This window comes from Panthera uncia, chromosome B1, assembly GCF_023721935.1.
Source record: "Panthera uncia isolate 11264 chromosome B1, Puncia_PCG_1.0, whole genome shotgun sequence".
Lineage (NCBI taxonomy): Eukaryota > Metazoa > Chordata > Mammalia > Carnivora > Felidae > Panthera > Panthera uncia.
This window is the reverse complement of record NC_064811.1, coordinates 72,751,847-72,768,687: the sequence shown is the minus strand read 5'-3', so window position 1 is coordinate 72,768,687 and position 16,841 is coordinate 72,751,847. Positions and strand designations below refer to the sequence as shown.

Genomic DNA, 16,841 nt, shown 5'->3' with positions numbered 1-16,841 from the left:
TGGTCCTTTCTGAGAGATAGGTGCTAGGACAGAAGGACATTTATTTAAGTCAAACAACTTTTAAAGAGCTTTATCACTTCAGATTTTTAAAAAAAGCAATATGGGGGCATCTGGGTGGCTCAGTAAGTTAAGCTTCTGACTTTGGTTCAGATCATGATCTCACATTTTGTGGGTTCGAGCCCCACATTGAGCTCTGTGCTGACAGCTCAGAGCCTGAAGCATGCTTTGGATTCTGTGTATCCCTCTCTCTCTGCCCCTCCCCCTCTTGTGCTCTCTCTTGCTGTCTCTCAAAAATAAATAAACATTTAAAAATAAATAAATTAATGAAAATTCAATATATTTAAGAAATCAGATTCCTTTTTTCCCCTTCCCTTCCCTTCCCTTTCCTTCCCTTTCCATTCTCCTCTGATTCCCCACTCCTCTTCCTCCTTCTATTAGACAGGTGTTATCTATATTTTGTTTTTCTTCCAGACCTTTGAGGCTTATGGAGGAAGTCATTAATGGCAATTCAGTAATGAGGAAGCTTGCTCTTAGTACCAGAAAGCTTCCTATGTGACAAGACCAGTTTCTGGCTGATCCTGTGACATCAGGTAAATGCTTATTTGGTGATATTCAATACATATATAAAGATTTACTGACATTTGGTAGTTAAATCAAAGAAAGCAATTGGTGCAACAAAGACTTAAGGTACATGGTGACTTTTGACTAAATGTATCATAATTGAGCAAGATGCTTATAGGAGATAATGTTCTTTCTTAAAGGGGAAAGCATTAATCCCCACTGGGATGAATTAGATATTCAAGTATATAAGAAATATAGGGAATTTTTTCTGTTTAAGTATTTATATTAATTGAAGTAATATTTTAAAATAGTTTTACTGGAGAAGTCCCATATTTAAAATGCTGGTTATAATAGCTTATAAAATTTATTGAACTATCTCACAACATTTATAAAATGAAATATTTTTATATATTCATAACAAATGGCAGAGGTCAATTTATTTCAATAACCGCATAATTGTATTTTTCAGCATTCGTAATATCTGTGGTACGTATTATAAAACATAATTTTATAAAATACCTTTTTCCTACATAAAGGATCTGACTAGAGCTGACTGGATTTTTTCTTAAACAGATTTACAAAGAAGCTTTTCTTTCCTCCTCTCTAATCTAACATTATTTGAACTTAAATTCCCGTCTTTTGTGTCATTAGAGCAAGCCACAATTTCCTTGTTCTACTTCAGAACATTTTAGAGACATCTACTGGAAAAGCACATTACTGCAAATTTTATATAAATGGTTTAAAAAGTATATTGTTGCTGACATTCTGAAAAAATGTCTTGGATCCCATCACAAAATTAGGTCCCTTTCTGAAGACAAACTCTTTGATCCTCAAAAAAGTATAACAAATGTAAAACAAATCAAAACTATCGCCTTGCTCTTTGACTTAATGCATCTACCTTTTTTCCCTAAAAATTTCTATTCATTTACACTTTTAAAAAATTGTTTTCCTCTTGATAGTATGACTAATATTATTAATAATCTAATCTAGAACTTTTTTTTACCAGATTTTTGATTATCGAAATTGTAGCAAAATGAGCATGTATAGAGGCTTAGTCATATTATAGGCAGCATATTGTAGAATAAGACAATGGGAAGAATTGCCTCATTGATTTTGAATCACGGCATCCCTTTCTTTTTTTCAAACATTTTTAATGTGGGGCGCCTGGGTGGCTCAGTCGGTTGAGTGTCCAACTTCAGCTCAGGTCATGATCTCGCACTCTGTGGGTTCGGGCCCCACGTTGGGCTCTGTGCTAGCAGCTGGGAGCCTGGAGCCTGCTTCAAATTCTGGGTCTCCCTCTCTCTCTGCCCCTCCCCTACTCATGCTCTGTCTCTGTCTGTCTCTCTCTCTCTCTCTCTGTAAAAAATAAATACACATTAAAAAAATTAAAAAAAATTTTTGATGTGTATTTATTTTTTGAGAGAGAGGGAGGGATTGAACCCACCTATGGCAAGATCATGACCTGAGCTGAAGTCAGATGCTTAACTGACTGAGCCACCCAGGCACCCCACAATACCCCTTTCTAACAGGTTGGAAGTGAAGCTATAAAGGGGTAGGAGGAGAAAGAAAAAGAGAAAAAGGTATAGAAGTGGAGGAGGAGAAATAAAAGAGAGTACAGTTGCTAGCTGTTCCATTTTATTCCTGACTGATGGATCTTCCCTATATATTTAAAAATATCTCCCTACTGCAATCTAAATGAAAAAGAAATTGTTGTTTTTGTATTATGAAGTTTATTTTATTTGTGGGGATGAAACTTTTGGGGAAGTAGGGATTTGTAAAATTTACGTATTTTCTATGGATAGAATAATCTGATGTGAAGGACGAGCACTGAAGTAATTATCACAGTAGCTACATGGGAAGGTTATTCTAAACCCTTGCAGGCTCTGAAGACATTTAAAGAATGGATGAGCCACACTGATTATTCTTGCCATATTTGGGGCTGCTTGTTAAATGAGATAGCGTGGAGAGTGTTGTCAAAGGAAACCTGACAATTTTTTCTTCCGTATAAGAATAAGAGACTATTGGCACATACATAAAGTGTGATAAGAAGAGGGAGAGTTGGAATGTAGTGGGGGAGAAATCAGAAGGGAAAAATGTGTTTTAAAAAAAAAAGGAAACAAAGAAAAGACAGGAAGGAAGGAAGAAACCCAGGATAGATGAGATAATGAAGATTGATTCAAGGGACAAAGGGACACAGTAGTTCTTGATACTATCAGTGCATCAACTGCACTAATAAAAAATTGAACTGCTTTTGTATACTGCAATACAAGTGAAGAGAAGGATGGTCAGAGTATCATAGGGAGCAAGAGTAGGGGTTTTTGGAATCACAGTCATATTGAATTGATTGTATGACATGACACAATGGGCATATCCACCATCGGAAAATTATTCCTATCATAGATTTCAATAGAAAGATGACCTTTCCACAACAGCTTAATCAGCAGATGCTTGAACTATGAGTAATTCTAATTATAGTATTGTAACAGAAGGTCATAGTCACGTCTGTTCTGGGACATTTTTGTTAATGAGGATTCAAGATAACAATTTGTAAGTCTAGTATTAAAAATATCCACAGGTGGCTTCCAGTTAGAACATGAGATGTCATTAAACAATCAAAGCAACAACAGTTCTTATCAGCTGCAGCCCATGACATTCTTTGACATAAAGACTCTGCTTTCTGTCACATATCGACATTCAGTTCCCTATGTGCAATAGGGTGTGTAATGACATTCTAAATTTCTAGAGAGGTATAATGTGAACTAACCCTTGAATCTCTAAGAAATAATGGAATTGATATTCCTAAGATACCCTTCTTCATTGAAGAAGAGAAATGTAAAAACTACTGTTAGACTTTAGAAATATAATTCTAAATATTGTTCAGAACTTTTAACCATCTGCCATTTATAGATTAAAAACAAATATGTTTTACCATATTTGTGCACCTCGCAGAAATCAGGGATCATTTGAAAGCAGCATGATATTTAGGCTTCTTTAGAATATGCTAAATTGCCTCGTTTTTAAATACGTTTTGTATAGATGATGTTTTATTTAAAAGTTTATTTTACTTGATTATAAATGAAGTACATATCCATATTATACCCTGGAAATGTATTAAATTTTTATATCATCTCTGAAATTCAGGCCAGACCCAGAACAAATAGCCTTATAGTCAAATTCACCTACAGATTCTCACCGGGTGGGCTGGAAAAACCATACATAATATCCCTAGCAAAACTGCAAGTTTCCTAGAGCTTTTTGTATTACAACTTCCTTTTTTCAAAATGTGAATCATAATGGTTTCTCCACACTTACATTAATTTTTAATCACAGTCTCTCATGCTGCTGATTGAATTCCTCACCACTGCTAATGGTCTTTCTCGTAATATTTATTCATTTAAAATACATATGCTGATGCCATATCTTATTTTTCAAGGCTTTTGGCTGTTTTAAAGCCAAAAGCAAAATAATAGCCACATGGATGTTAGGCCACGGCAGGTTACCATGTGTTTGATTAGCCTTGCCACCAGAAAATCCTTAAAATTAAAGTTGATAAAATGGCTCTATGAGGATTTAAGGGGAAAAAACCCACAATTATTCATGCCTATTTGTATATTCTTTAAAACTGAATTTCATTCATAGACATTATTTCAAATAATTGAACTAGAACAAAACTAGAAATTAGTTTTATTATTACATAGGGTCACTTCTAATGATTATTTAAAAGTATAAAATTAGGATTTCCGATATTTAAATAAGGCATGTCTCCACAGCATACAGTTAAGAAAAAGTGAATAATCAGATCTCCACTTACTCATGCCATAAAACTACCGTAACAATATAAGAATATATAAGATATCTCGTTAAGAGATTTAGGGTGCTAAACTCAGTACTAAGGAAGCCCTAGAGAGGTAACAGTTTTAATGATTTGGCTACGTGTTAATTAACTTTGGTTCAAAAGGGAAAATACAACTCTTCACTGGAATCAGTTGCTTATTCTTCAGAAGTTTTATGCTTCTAATTGTTATTATAAAATTACTATTAGAATATACCTTTTAGCTGACATTTTGCTCCACTGAATCCAGGACAGCACTTCCATTCCAATGATGTAACGATTTTATGTTGCATCCTGTAGACGGGATTTGGGATCTTCTGAGATCTGTAGAGGAGAGGAAGTATTTGTCTCTCATTAAATTATCAGTTGGGATTGTTAAAGTATTGGAGACATTGCCCCAAATATAATAAGCATTCAATAAATGGTATCTGTTATTGTTAATACTATAATCCTTATCATCAATATTATTGTTAAACTTAGATTTGTTTAAATACATTCTAAAAAGTATTAAGACTTCTGCTGTTGGGGATTTTAAGTTTATATCTATCGTTACATCTTCTACACATAGTAGAACATTTCCCTTGATAATTCTTTTAACTAAAGCAATGTTAAAACTTATTTAAATTTTTTTTAACGTTTATTTATCTTTGAGAGAGAGACAAACAGAGTGTGAGCAGGGGAGGGGCAAAGAGACAAGGAGACACAGAATCCCAAGCAGGCTCCAGGCTCTGAGCTGTCAGCACAGAGCCCAATGCGAGGCTCGAACCCACAACCCTGCAAGATCGTGACCTGAAACAGTCAGAAGCTCAACTGACTGAGCCACCCAGGTGTCTCTAAAACTTATTTTAAGGAGTGCCTGGGTGGCTCAGTACGTTAAACGTGGGACTCCTGGTTTTGGCTCAGGTCATGATCTCATAGTTTCATGGGTTTGAGTCCCTCATCCGGCTCTACGCTGGCAGCACGGAGCCTGCTTGGGATTCTCTGTCTCCCTTTCTCTCTACGCCTCCCCCACTCGCACTGTCTCTGTCTCTCTCAAAAATAAAATAAACTTAGGGGCGCCTGGGTGGCGCAGTCGGTTAAGCGTCCGACTTCAGCCAGGTCACGATCTCGCGGTCCGTGAGTTCGAGCCCCGCGTCAGGCTCTGGGCTGATGGCTCGGAGCCTGGAGCCTGTTTCCGATTCTGTGTCTCCCTCTCTCTCTGCCCCTCCCCCGTTCATGCTCTGTCTCTCTCTGTCCCAAAAATAAATAAAAAACGTTGAAAAAAAAATAAAATAAACTTAAAAAAATATTTTAATTCTAATTTTTAAACAGCTTATGAGGATAATTTATTTTATTTCAATTCTTATTATTCCTTATATCATTATAGTTAAAAGGACTTGTGTTTTCTCAGATCAACATCAAACAACTTAAACCGTGTATCAATGATCTAACTGAAATTATAGTAACCACTATGATTTTTAACCTGCACTTTCTCTTTTCTCAAGTTTTAAAAGCTTAATTTTTATTATTTCTCTCATATGGTATTTATCTCAGAGAGAGAGATGGGGTAAAGAGAAGGAGAGAAAGAGAGAGGGAGAGACAGGGAACATGAGAAAATATTTTGGAAAAGAAACTGCGCAAGGGAAATCAAGAAGTTATAACATTTTAACACGGCAATCAATAGAAATGGTGAATGGTCCTGAACCGTAGGCACTATATATGTAAATGTCAATCATAAATACAATTTTGTCATATTTATTCTTACCACACTATCTTAATATTTAGCTAATACTTATCAAGCAGGTCTATAAAATGGGTATATATTATCTTGTTTAATTTTATTCTATTTGGAAAATACTATTCTGATGTGCTGATGAGGAACCTGAGGAAGAGAGATGAAAAAACTTGCTCAAAATCTTGTATCTGAAAGTGATCCAGGTGGGATTTTACTCCATGCTGCATGGGTTAGCCTCCACTATTATTATCTAGAGTTTGTCCCATGCAGCTTTGTGGAGACAATGGTCAATTTCATGGGTAAACCCTGATCATGTGGAAGAAAATGTATTGTAAACTGGGCTTTAGGAAACTTGCTGTGATGTGAAGGGTAATTCACTATGTGTGAGGTTGTTCCTCAATTTTAAAATGAGCTGTAAGATTCTTTCCATCTCAAAAAGATAGGCTAATCATTTGTCTGTGTTTATTCCAGTGAATTATATTCAGTAAATAAAACTCTGTCCAGTGAACTATCTCCAGTCCAATAGCTAAAGCCAAATAGAAAGGACAGCTGTTTGGAAAAGGACTCTTTAGAGTCTATTAGGATGAATCCACACAGTTGGTTGCATTATTATAGGAGTAAATGTCCCTGCTTTAGCAAACTGGATCCCTGGTATATGTGGCTCAGGCATAATAAAAGAAAAGTAACAAACATTGCATATATACTGAAATAGTGAATGAATGGAGAGACTCATTCAAAGGTAAAGAAAGATAAGAGATGAGAATAAAGATATGCATTTCTGGTTTGTTTGAAGAGAGAGAGAGAGAAAAAAAAACTCACCTTGAACTCAGAAGGGCAGTATAATAGGGGTTACTGTGGTAATATTTTCATTACTGAAGAATTAACAATGCATTCTTTGTTTCTCATGTCGGCAAGGAAATTGCCACAAAGGGAGTAAACTGAAAGCAGAACTGGAGCTCAGCTCTCCTAAATCCCTAAGATGTGCTTAGCTCTCTGGACCATGAACCTTAGCTATTCCTCTGGGGAGTAAGAAACACCTTGATTTTACAATCCTTACTGTGCACTGTTCCAGATTGCCAATGTGTCAGATTCATTGCCTGAGTTATTTGTATGACAATTTGCATAACATGAGCCATCATGGCCTGAATAATAATTTTAGTTTTTATTTCAGGCTCTTCTGAAACACTCTCAGATAAGCTACTGTGACTGTGTGAATTCAGAGCACTTATCAATTACTCAGCCCCACATTTGAGGGCAATTTTTTAATGTCCTAAATAGATTTTTTTTAAAATGAAAATTAAATAACATGAATCATTAAAATACACATGTAAAGAAAGGCCCTCCTTAGCCATTTTATTGTGCATAATCTCAATTAGTGGCTTGCCAAATTACAGACTTCTCTCTGACCTGGTAGGAAAGGGAAATTATCAATAAAATTTTAGAACTGTATGTGAATTTCATAAGAATCAAAAGACAGGATTATTGGTCAGGTTATAGAATAAAAATAATAGTAATAGTAAAAATGGAAATAAGCATGAGAATTAACATTTATTGAAGACTCTGTCAGTAGGCTAAGGTTATTACTGCATTGTCTCACACATTCTAAAAACTCCCAATGAGGCATGTATTATTAGTATCTGCATTTTAACTTACCCAAGATCATGCGTCTCATTTAATGTAATGACCCTACTCTGACCTTATTATACGTATGTACCTGGGATGATTAGCTTTCTCTACATATTCCAGGACATACATGAATATAGCACAAGCAGTGGCTATTTTCAAACAATATCACATACCTCTGAGGACAGGATCTCCCGGTTGAGCCACAAGGCCCTCTCCCATTTGGAAGATAAGTGACTTGGTTGTCCAATATCACTGTGGGTGATAATCTGGTATGTACATAAGCACACCAATTCCTAAGGAAGAGAGAATTTTTGTTAGAAAAAAATCATTGTCAAAAAGAATTCTTTTCCTTAAAATTATTTTCACGGACCTCTGTCTACGGCTGCAAGTATTATGGGGTAGATACTTGTGTACATATGAAAAGTAAAGAAACACTACAATATCAAAGTAAATTGAGAATAAATAAGACTTAAAACCAGAATCTGTATGTCAGCTGTAAGCTAAGTCAAAATAGAAGATTGCCCTTATGTCAAATATCAATATATTTTTTTTTAATGTTTATTTATTTTTGAGACAGGAGAGACAGAGCATGAGCAGGGGAGAGGCAGAGAGAGACTGAGAGGGAGACACAGAATCAGAAGAAGTTTCCAGGCGCTGAGCTGTTAGTACAGAGCCTGATGCAGGGCTCGAACTCACAAGCTGTGAGATCATGACCTGGGCTGAAATCGGATGCTCAACCAACTGAGCCATCCAGGCACCCCTGTCAAATATCAATATTAGTACTTAGATTGGAGACTCAGACCTAGGCCCATTACTTCTGGTGAACAATGTGCAGTAAGACAAAAGCAAAAAAATACATGCTGTAATAATCAAAAAGAGGAAAAAAAAAACCTGTTACTAGGAGCAGATGATATGATTGTGAATAAAGAGAATATGAGTCTAGATGCAAATGATTATAAGAGTTCAGCTATGTAGTTAAAATTCATATACATTTTTTATAACTAATAAAAAGTATGGCCACATAGTTAAGATCAGTTACAGACAGTTCAATGTACCAAAAAAAATTTTAAAAAGATACTATTTACAACAGCAAAAATTCCATTATTTTTATTAAATCCAACAAAAGAAGTGTAAGACTTAATATATATAACTTTTAAGCTTTATTGAAAGGCCTGAAAGAAAATCCAATAAATACTATTAATGGATGGGAAGAGTCAATTTAAATATATCGATTCTCCTCAAGTTAATCTACAGATTTAGTGCACTTTTAAATCAAACCTTAATTTGATACAAGTTTAATAAGCTTATTCTATTGTTTATGTAATAAACTAAAAATATGAATTTTAGAAATTTCTGGCTCTGGCCATAACAGAGCATCAGATGTACTTTCCCTTGGTAAAAAAAAAATCTATAAAGCTGGACAAGCTATATAAAGCAATAATTTTTAGAAGTTGAACAACAGACAACTCAGTGATATTATTTTTTGAGAAAAGGGGACAACATGATGTGAATTCCATACCGACTCTAATTTTCTGCCTGCAAACAATTTTCAAACTGCATCACAAAGGGGTGGACCCCAAAGACAGAGAAAGCACTGGGTGAATGAAACAGAGATCTGAGTTTGGGGCTGCTGAGATGGTTAGAATATGTGGATAAGTGAATAAAATGAGGATGATGACAGAGATGCCATTTTTTTGTGTTTTGTTTTGTTTTTCTCTTTATTTTTATTTTTTTTAATATGAAATTTATTGTCACATTGGTTTCCATACAACATCCAGTGCTCATCCCAACAGGTGCCTCCTCAATGACCATCACCCACCCTCCCATCCTTCCCACCCCCCATCAACCCTCAGTTTATTCTCAGTTTTTAAGAGTCTCTTATGGTTTGGCTCTCTCCCTAACTTTTTTTTTCCTTCCCTTCCCCTCCCCCATGGTCTTCAGTTGAGTTTCTCAGGATCCACATATGAGTGAAAACATATGGTATCTGTCTTTCTCTGCCTGACTTATTTCACTTAGCATAGCACTCTCCAGTTCCGTCCACGTTGCTACAAATGGCCAGATTTCATTCTTTCTCATTGCCAAGTAGCATTCCATTGTATATATAAAACACATCTTTTTTATCCATTCGCAGTTGATGGGCATTTAGGCTCTTTCCATAATTCAGCTATTGTTGAAAGTGCTGCTATAAACATTGGGGTACAAGTGCCCCTATGCATCAGCACTTCTGTATCCCTTGAGCAAATTCCTGGCAGTGCTATTGCTGGGTCATAGGGTAGATCTGTTTTTGATTTTGTAATTGTTAGCTCTTCCTGATGTATAGACCCTATAATTATTATATAATGCCCTTCTTCATCTCTTGTTACAGCCTTTAATTTAAAGTCTAGTTTGTCTGATATAAATATGGCTACTCCAGCTTTCTTTTGGCTTCCAGTAGCATGATAGATAGTTCTCAATCCCCTCACTTTCAATCTGAAGGTGTCCTCAGGTCTAAAGTGAGTCTCTTGTAGACACCAAATAGACGGGTCTTGTTTTTTTATCCATTCTGATACCCTATGTCTTTTGGTTGGAGCATTTAGTCCATTGACATTCAATGTTATTATAGAAAGATATGGATTTAGAGTCATCGTGATGTCTGTAGGTTTCATGCTTGTAGTGATGTCTCTGGTACTTTGTGGTCCTTGCAACATTTCACTCACAGAATCCTCCTTAGGATCTCTTGTAGCACTGGTTTAGTGGTGATGAATTCCTTCAGTTTTTGTTTGTTTGGGAAGACCTGTATCTCTCCTTCTATTCTGAATGACAGACTTGCTGGATAAAGGATTCTCGGCTGCATATTTTTTCTGTTCATCACATTGAAGAAATCTGCCATTCCTTTCTGGCCTTCCAAGTTTCAGTAGATAGGTCTGCCACTAGTCCTGTGGGTCTCCCTTTATAAGTTAGAGTGTGTTTATTCCTAGCTGCTTTCAGAATTTTCTCTTTATCCTTGTGTTTTGCCAGTTTCACTATGATATGTCGTACAGAAGATTGATTTAAGTTACGTCTGAATGGAGTTCTCTGTGCCTCTTGGATTTCAATACCTGTTTCCTTCCCCAGATCAGGTAAGTTCTCAGCTATGATTTTTTCAAGTACATCTTCAGCCCCTTTCTATGTCTCTTCTTCTGAAATTCCTATGATACAAATATCATTCTGTTTGATTGCATCACTTAGTTCTGTGGATTTAGTTCTCTTAGTACTCCTGGATTTTTTTATCTGTCTTTTTCTTAGCTTCCTCTTTTTCTATAATTGTATCTTCTAATTCACCTATTCTCTCCTCTGCCTCTTCAATCTGTCTATGGCCACCTACATTTTATTTTGCACCTCATTTATAGCATTTTTAGCTCCTCATGACTATTTCTTAGTCCCTTGATGTCTGCAGCAATAGATTCCCTGCTGTCCTCTATGCTTTTTCAAGCCCAGCAATTAATTTTATGACTATTATTGTAAATTCTTGTTCCGTTATATTGTAAATCGTTTTTGATCAATTTGTTAGCTGTTGCTACTTCCTGGAGTTTCTTTTGAGGAGAATCCTTCCGTTTCATCATTTGGGGTATTCTCTGAGGTGGCTCCAAACTGCAGGACACTTCCTCTGTGCTGTGCAGAGTAACTTGTGTTGGTGAGTGGGGCCACAACCAGACCCGATGTCTGCCTCCAGCCCACCACTAGGGCCACAGTCAGACTGGTGTGTACCTTATCTTCCTCTCTCCCAGGGGCAGGACTCACTGTGGAGTGGTGTGGCCCTTGTCTGGGCTACTTACACACTGCCAGGCTTGTGGTGCTGCTTCGATGGGATCTGGCATATTAGCCAGGGTGGATCTGCAAGGTGCACAGGGGCAAGAGGGGCAGACTCAGCTCACTTTGATGTCGGCGTCCCCTGCAGGAGGGGCCCTGCAGCATCGGGATGGAGGCAGGCCGGTCGGAGGGATGGATCCACAGAAGTACAGCATTGGGCGTTTGCACAGTATAAGCAAGTTCGTTGAGGAGAACTGGTTCCCTTTGGAGTTTCGGCGCCTCTCTGCCCTTCCTACCCTCTTCCGTGGGCCTCTTGTCTACGCTTGGCTCCAGAGAGTCCTCTGCTAGTCTTCTGGCAGTTTTCTGGGTTTTAGGCAGATGTGGGTGGAATCTAAACAATCAGCAGGAGGAGGTGAACCCAGCATCCTGCTATGCTGCCATCTTCCCCTCCTCTCCCAGAGATGCCATTTTAAACGTCAGCATAGGGTTTCTCTTAAATCTTGGGTTGAATACCACGCAGTGCTTGCAAAGCATAGTTTTTTCAAGGCCACCAGTGAACAACTATTAGAAAGCTTCATGAGCTGAACAGAGATTCCAGATTTTACCCAGTTGTGGAGAATTCTGACCAGCCAAAGAGAATAGTTCTCATTAAACATCTGAGCATTTGTCTGAACCTAACAAAGACTGCATCCAGGAGAGTAAGGATAATCTAGACACACTCTCACAAAGCCTTAAAAAAAATCCTTGATATAAATAACTCCATGTCAGAACAGAGGTCAATGCTCTTTAATGGAAGACAACAAAATCTGTTCATAACATATCAGCCCAGCATAAAAAAATGAACAACAAGAAAAACTAGGCATCTAGGACCAATATGTGAGTAAAAATCCAATGAACACAGACAATAAAACAGAGATGACATAGATGTTGAATTAGCAACCAATGACTAAAATAGCTATTTAAATCTATTCAAGATTGTAAAAGACAAAATGACCATAGTGAATAAATTCATTGCAAATCTCAAAAAACCCACTAAATAGAACAAAAATACACAAGATATGAATAAAAATGAACTAGATTGGGTTTAACAGACATTGGGACCCTAGACATTAACATCAATGTACTTGGAGGCAGAACACAGGAAACCATCCAAACTGAAGTACAGAGGGAAAAATATTAAAACATAAATGAACAGAAACTCAAGTGGTCTAAAATATATGTGGTTAGATTTCTTATGCAAATCCACTGACTATCCTAAATACAGAGAATGACTAAATTCAACAGAAGCAGTTAAATAGTCTGTCAAATAAGCACTGGCTGCACGATGGTTGAGGATTGTGTGTATGAGGCAGGAAAAAAGTACCATCATCTATACATACTCCGGGCTTTGGAAAAAAAATGGTAGATAGATAGATAGATAGATAGATAGATAACAGATAGGTAGTAGATACATACATAGATAATAGATAGATGATAGATATAGATATCGCTTATGAGGATAAATCACAGCGTTGCCTGCAGAGATCTTTTAAATTTCTAAATAGTAAAGCAATTGAGCAGGCAAAAAGCAGACCAGCAGATTGCTCATGGCCCAGAAATCTTTGATCCAGTATAAACTGAAAGAACTATCCACAGCAAAAGAGCCCCTGGTGTGACTCATAATTAGGTTTATGCTACTGATGAAATAAGCTTATTAAGGGATGTTAAAAATGTAAATTGAAACTTTAAAACAAAATTATTGGAAAACATAAGTTTAAAACTAGAAAATTAAGCAAGATAAAATAGTGACAGGCAGTATAAAGGCAAAAGTAATGATCCCAGACAAACATTTGGCTTAAATCTAGAAGTCTTTTTACCTTTCCAGACTGATTATGGTGGATGGAGAGCAGTTACTTTGAAGTGTTTAGCTTTCCATGGGGTCGTAACCCTACAAATAGAAGACTGCATTTGGGATTCTCTTTAAGGGTAATAACACCATTTCTTTTGTGCGGCAACATGTACTGAAAAAAGCTTGTATTGATTCTTTGGGTTTTCTTTTTCTTTTTTTTTCTTTTTAATTTTTTTTTAAAGTTTATTCATTTTTGAGAGACAGAGAGAGACAGAGCATGAGTGGGGAAAGGAGCAGAGAGAGAAGGAGACACAGAATCCAAAACAGGCTCCAGGCTCCGAGCTGTCAGCACAGAGCCTGACGCGGGGCTTGAACTCACGGACCGCGAGATCATAACCTGAGCCGAAGTCGGACACTCAACAGACTGAGCCACCCAGGTGCCCCAATTCTTTGGATTTTCCAAGTTAATAGGTAAAGGTTTCTTCTAGGGAAAAGCAGGCAGCTTTGGTTATTTATGAACACCAGCCTAGCTTGCAGACCACACAGACTAGAAGGTAGAGAAAGGATTCTAGTTTGACTCATACAACTTGAAATCTTGTGGGTAAAGAATTAAGAGAAACATTGTAAATAAACAATTTATTGTACTTTTGATTGGAATGTTTTAGAAACCTAGTCTTTCAAGGAGCTAGTAAACAGACAAAATTTAAAAAAAATGTTTTTCATTAACTCGTGATTTGCCATTTGAAGCATATCCTGACCAAACCATGACCCAATCACATCCATTCTTATCCTGAACCAAGAGTGGACTGAAGCAAAAAAAGGATTTATTTAAATAATGACCACAATGAATATTTTCTTTAATAAATAAAAGACAACAATCTATCAGTTAACATTGTCCATTTATACTAGTCTTTAAAACTCAGGTTAATAAATTGCTTTCCATCCTATTCATAAAAGGTTGAATGTTTAAACTTGTATACTGATAATCTGTGGCTTGAGTTGACACAATAGCATGAAAATAATAAGTCCTGAGGATATTCACGAGACATCAATAAAGCCCCCACCATAAAGTTGCCAATGGTATGTAATTTTTTCTAAGAAGTTGGAGAAGATTTATGTTTGGGGAGACTTTCTGAACAGAGGGGCCTTTATGATTTTGTTTTCTGTCATCTCCTTATTGAGATGAATTTAAGAATTCAAAGAAGAACAAGAGGAAAATGAAACCAAGCAAGACAGACATGGCTACCTCTGAAAATTAAAACATTCTCAAAGAAAGAGGATTGTTTTGTAATTCTCATATCAGCTTCCCACACCTCACCTAACATCCACCTATGCCCCCCTGACTTGAGAATCATTCTTTACCTTGTGACTAAAGATGACTAAAAATTACATATGATAAAAATATATACATGTATGAATGAACTCATAAATGCTTCAGGGAAAGGGCTAAGTTGCCCATGGGATTTAATTTATAGATAAAAATATTAATCTTCACAAGAGAATAATTCATTCATTCTGCCACTGATTTATCTTATGAAGAACACGTTTGTTTTAATTATAGGATGATGATTGTATGGAAATACATCCCAACAAAAACCTACCTGAACTGAGTGTGACCATTACTAACAGCAAAATTATGAATTGATGTACATCATTGAACGACACTAAACCCCTCAAATACATAACAATTAAATCCCCACCAAATTCAGTGATAAGTGAAATAGACATATTCTAAATATATCAAAAGTAGTCATGTGTTTTTAATGGCAAGTATTTGCTACTTTTGTAAATCCAACCTGCTCATTTCTCCACTCAATAACATATGTGGTCAACTCCTTCTCTTTCTATCTCTTTCTGTCATATAAATTAGTAAAAAGGAATTTATTTTAAAGGCAAGAATATATCCTAACAAGCCTAAAATTGTTGGTGTCAATAATTAGGGAGGAAAATATCAAATAAAGCCTTATTTAGTTCAATAGTCTAATTACTAAGTTCCAGAGGATAAATATGTGTTTCTAAGTTTGTAAGAAGAGGACAGATTTCAGATAACACCACTAGTCGGGGGAAATGTTCTCCCTAGCGCATTATCCTAATTTAAGAACATCGTTAAAATATCATGAATAACAATAGCTAAAAGGTGGAAACAATCAAAGGGCCTACAGACAGATGAATGGAAAAACAAAATGTGGTATATATGTATCTATCTATCATCTGTCTATCTACAATGGAATATTATTCAGCTTTAAAAAGGAAGGGGATTCTGTCACATGCTACAATATGAATGGACGAAAAGGGAAGAGAAGGGAAAGAAAGCATTTCTCTCAGCTTCACAGCCATCATAAACACATGCTTTTCCCACCCCTGTAAGTCAGATTTGGAAGGTCATTTCTGATGATGAAGGGTGGCCTCCTGAACAATATTTTCATTCTCTTTTACTCCACAAATGCAGGCAAAGGAAGAGAATGTTGAATTTCCTTTTTTTTTTTAAGTTTATGTACTATTTTTAGAGAGAGGGGGGTGGGCAGAGAGAGAGAGGGAGAGGGAGAGTCCCAAGCAGGCTCTTCGTGCTGTCAGTATGGAGCCAGATGCTGGGCTCGACCCCACAAACAGCAGGATCATGACCTGACCAAATTCCAGAGTCAGACGCTTAATTGACTAAGCCACCCAGGTGTCCTGAAAGAGATTGCATTTCTGTGTCCAGAGTTTTGTTTCTGTGTTTTCCCTGAAGGAAGTGGAAGGGGAAGAGCAGTGGCTGGGATACCTACATAATGAAACAAAATAATAAGGAAAAAATTTTCCTGAATAGAGAGGCATGTTATGTAATTGTTGACTTATGCTGAAGCCAGACTGCCTCCTTATACATTTTGACTCTACAATTATTAGTCATTACCTTGTTCATGAAATGTGCCGTCTTCATATATACAATAAATATAATAATATTACCTATCTTACAGGATGGTTGTGAGACCAAATGAATTAACCCTTGCTGCTGCTGCTGATTAAATGAGTCAGAGAGTTAGTAGGATTTTTTTATGAAGGGAATAGATATCTGTATATCTATTTATATATTTATGTATCTTCCAATTTTGCCTTATATAGAGAGACATGGCTCCTTTTTCACTCCTTTAATGACCTGATAAATTTATCTTAGTCACAATTATATATATGTATATGTATATATATATATATATATATATATATATATATATGTATATGTATATATCTGTATATATAATTATGTATGTATAATGGGTCAAAATAATTTCCAGAAAGCCATTACAGAACATTATCATCATCATTTAGATCCATTTCATATGATGAAGCTTAGCTCTTAGATTATATATCTATATATACTGATATCTATTAATAGATTATATACCTATATATACTGATACATATATATATATAGATATAGATATATATCTGTTCAAAATGTTTCTACAGTCTTAAAAATTATAACATAAATACTTCCCAAATGTTATTGTCTTTATTTTTTTAATCGAACTATAACA

The 16,841-nt window shown here is 36.1% G+C and overlaps 1 protein-coding gene and 1 long non-coding RNA gene across 6 annotated transcripts in view; one reads left to right on the top strand and one right to left on the bottom strand.

The window, feature by feature from the left end:
- The window catches only part of LOC125923682 (uncharacterized), a 1,073,698-nt gene that overhangs the window by 752,526 nt on the left and 304,331 nt on the right, over positions 1-16,841 (top strand). The window lies entirely within an intron of this gene.
- MMRN1 (multimerin 1) overlaps positions 1-16,841 on the bottom strand; it is a 72,662-nt gene that overhangs the window by 43,214 nt on the left and 12,607 nt on the right. For all 5 annotated transcript variants that reach the window (XM_049632116.1, XM_049632118.1, XM_049632113.1 and 2 more), the window contains 2 exons: positions 7,907-8,026; positions 4,611-4,717 (listed from right to left, as the gene is read on the bottom strand). In XM_049632116.1, the coding sequence (XP_049488073.1) occupies positions 4,611-4,717; positions 7,907-8,026 (227 nt within the window). The remainder of the gene's footprint in view (positions 1-4,610; positions 4,718-7,906; positions 8,027-16,841) is intronic.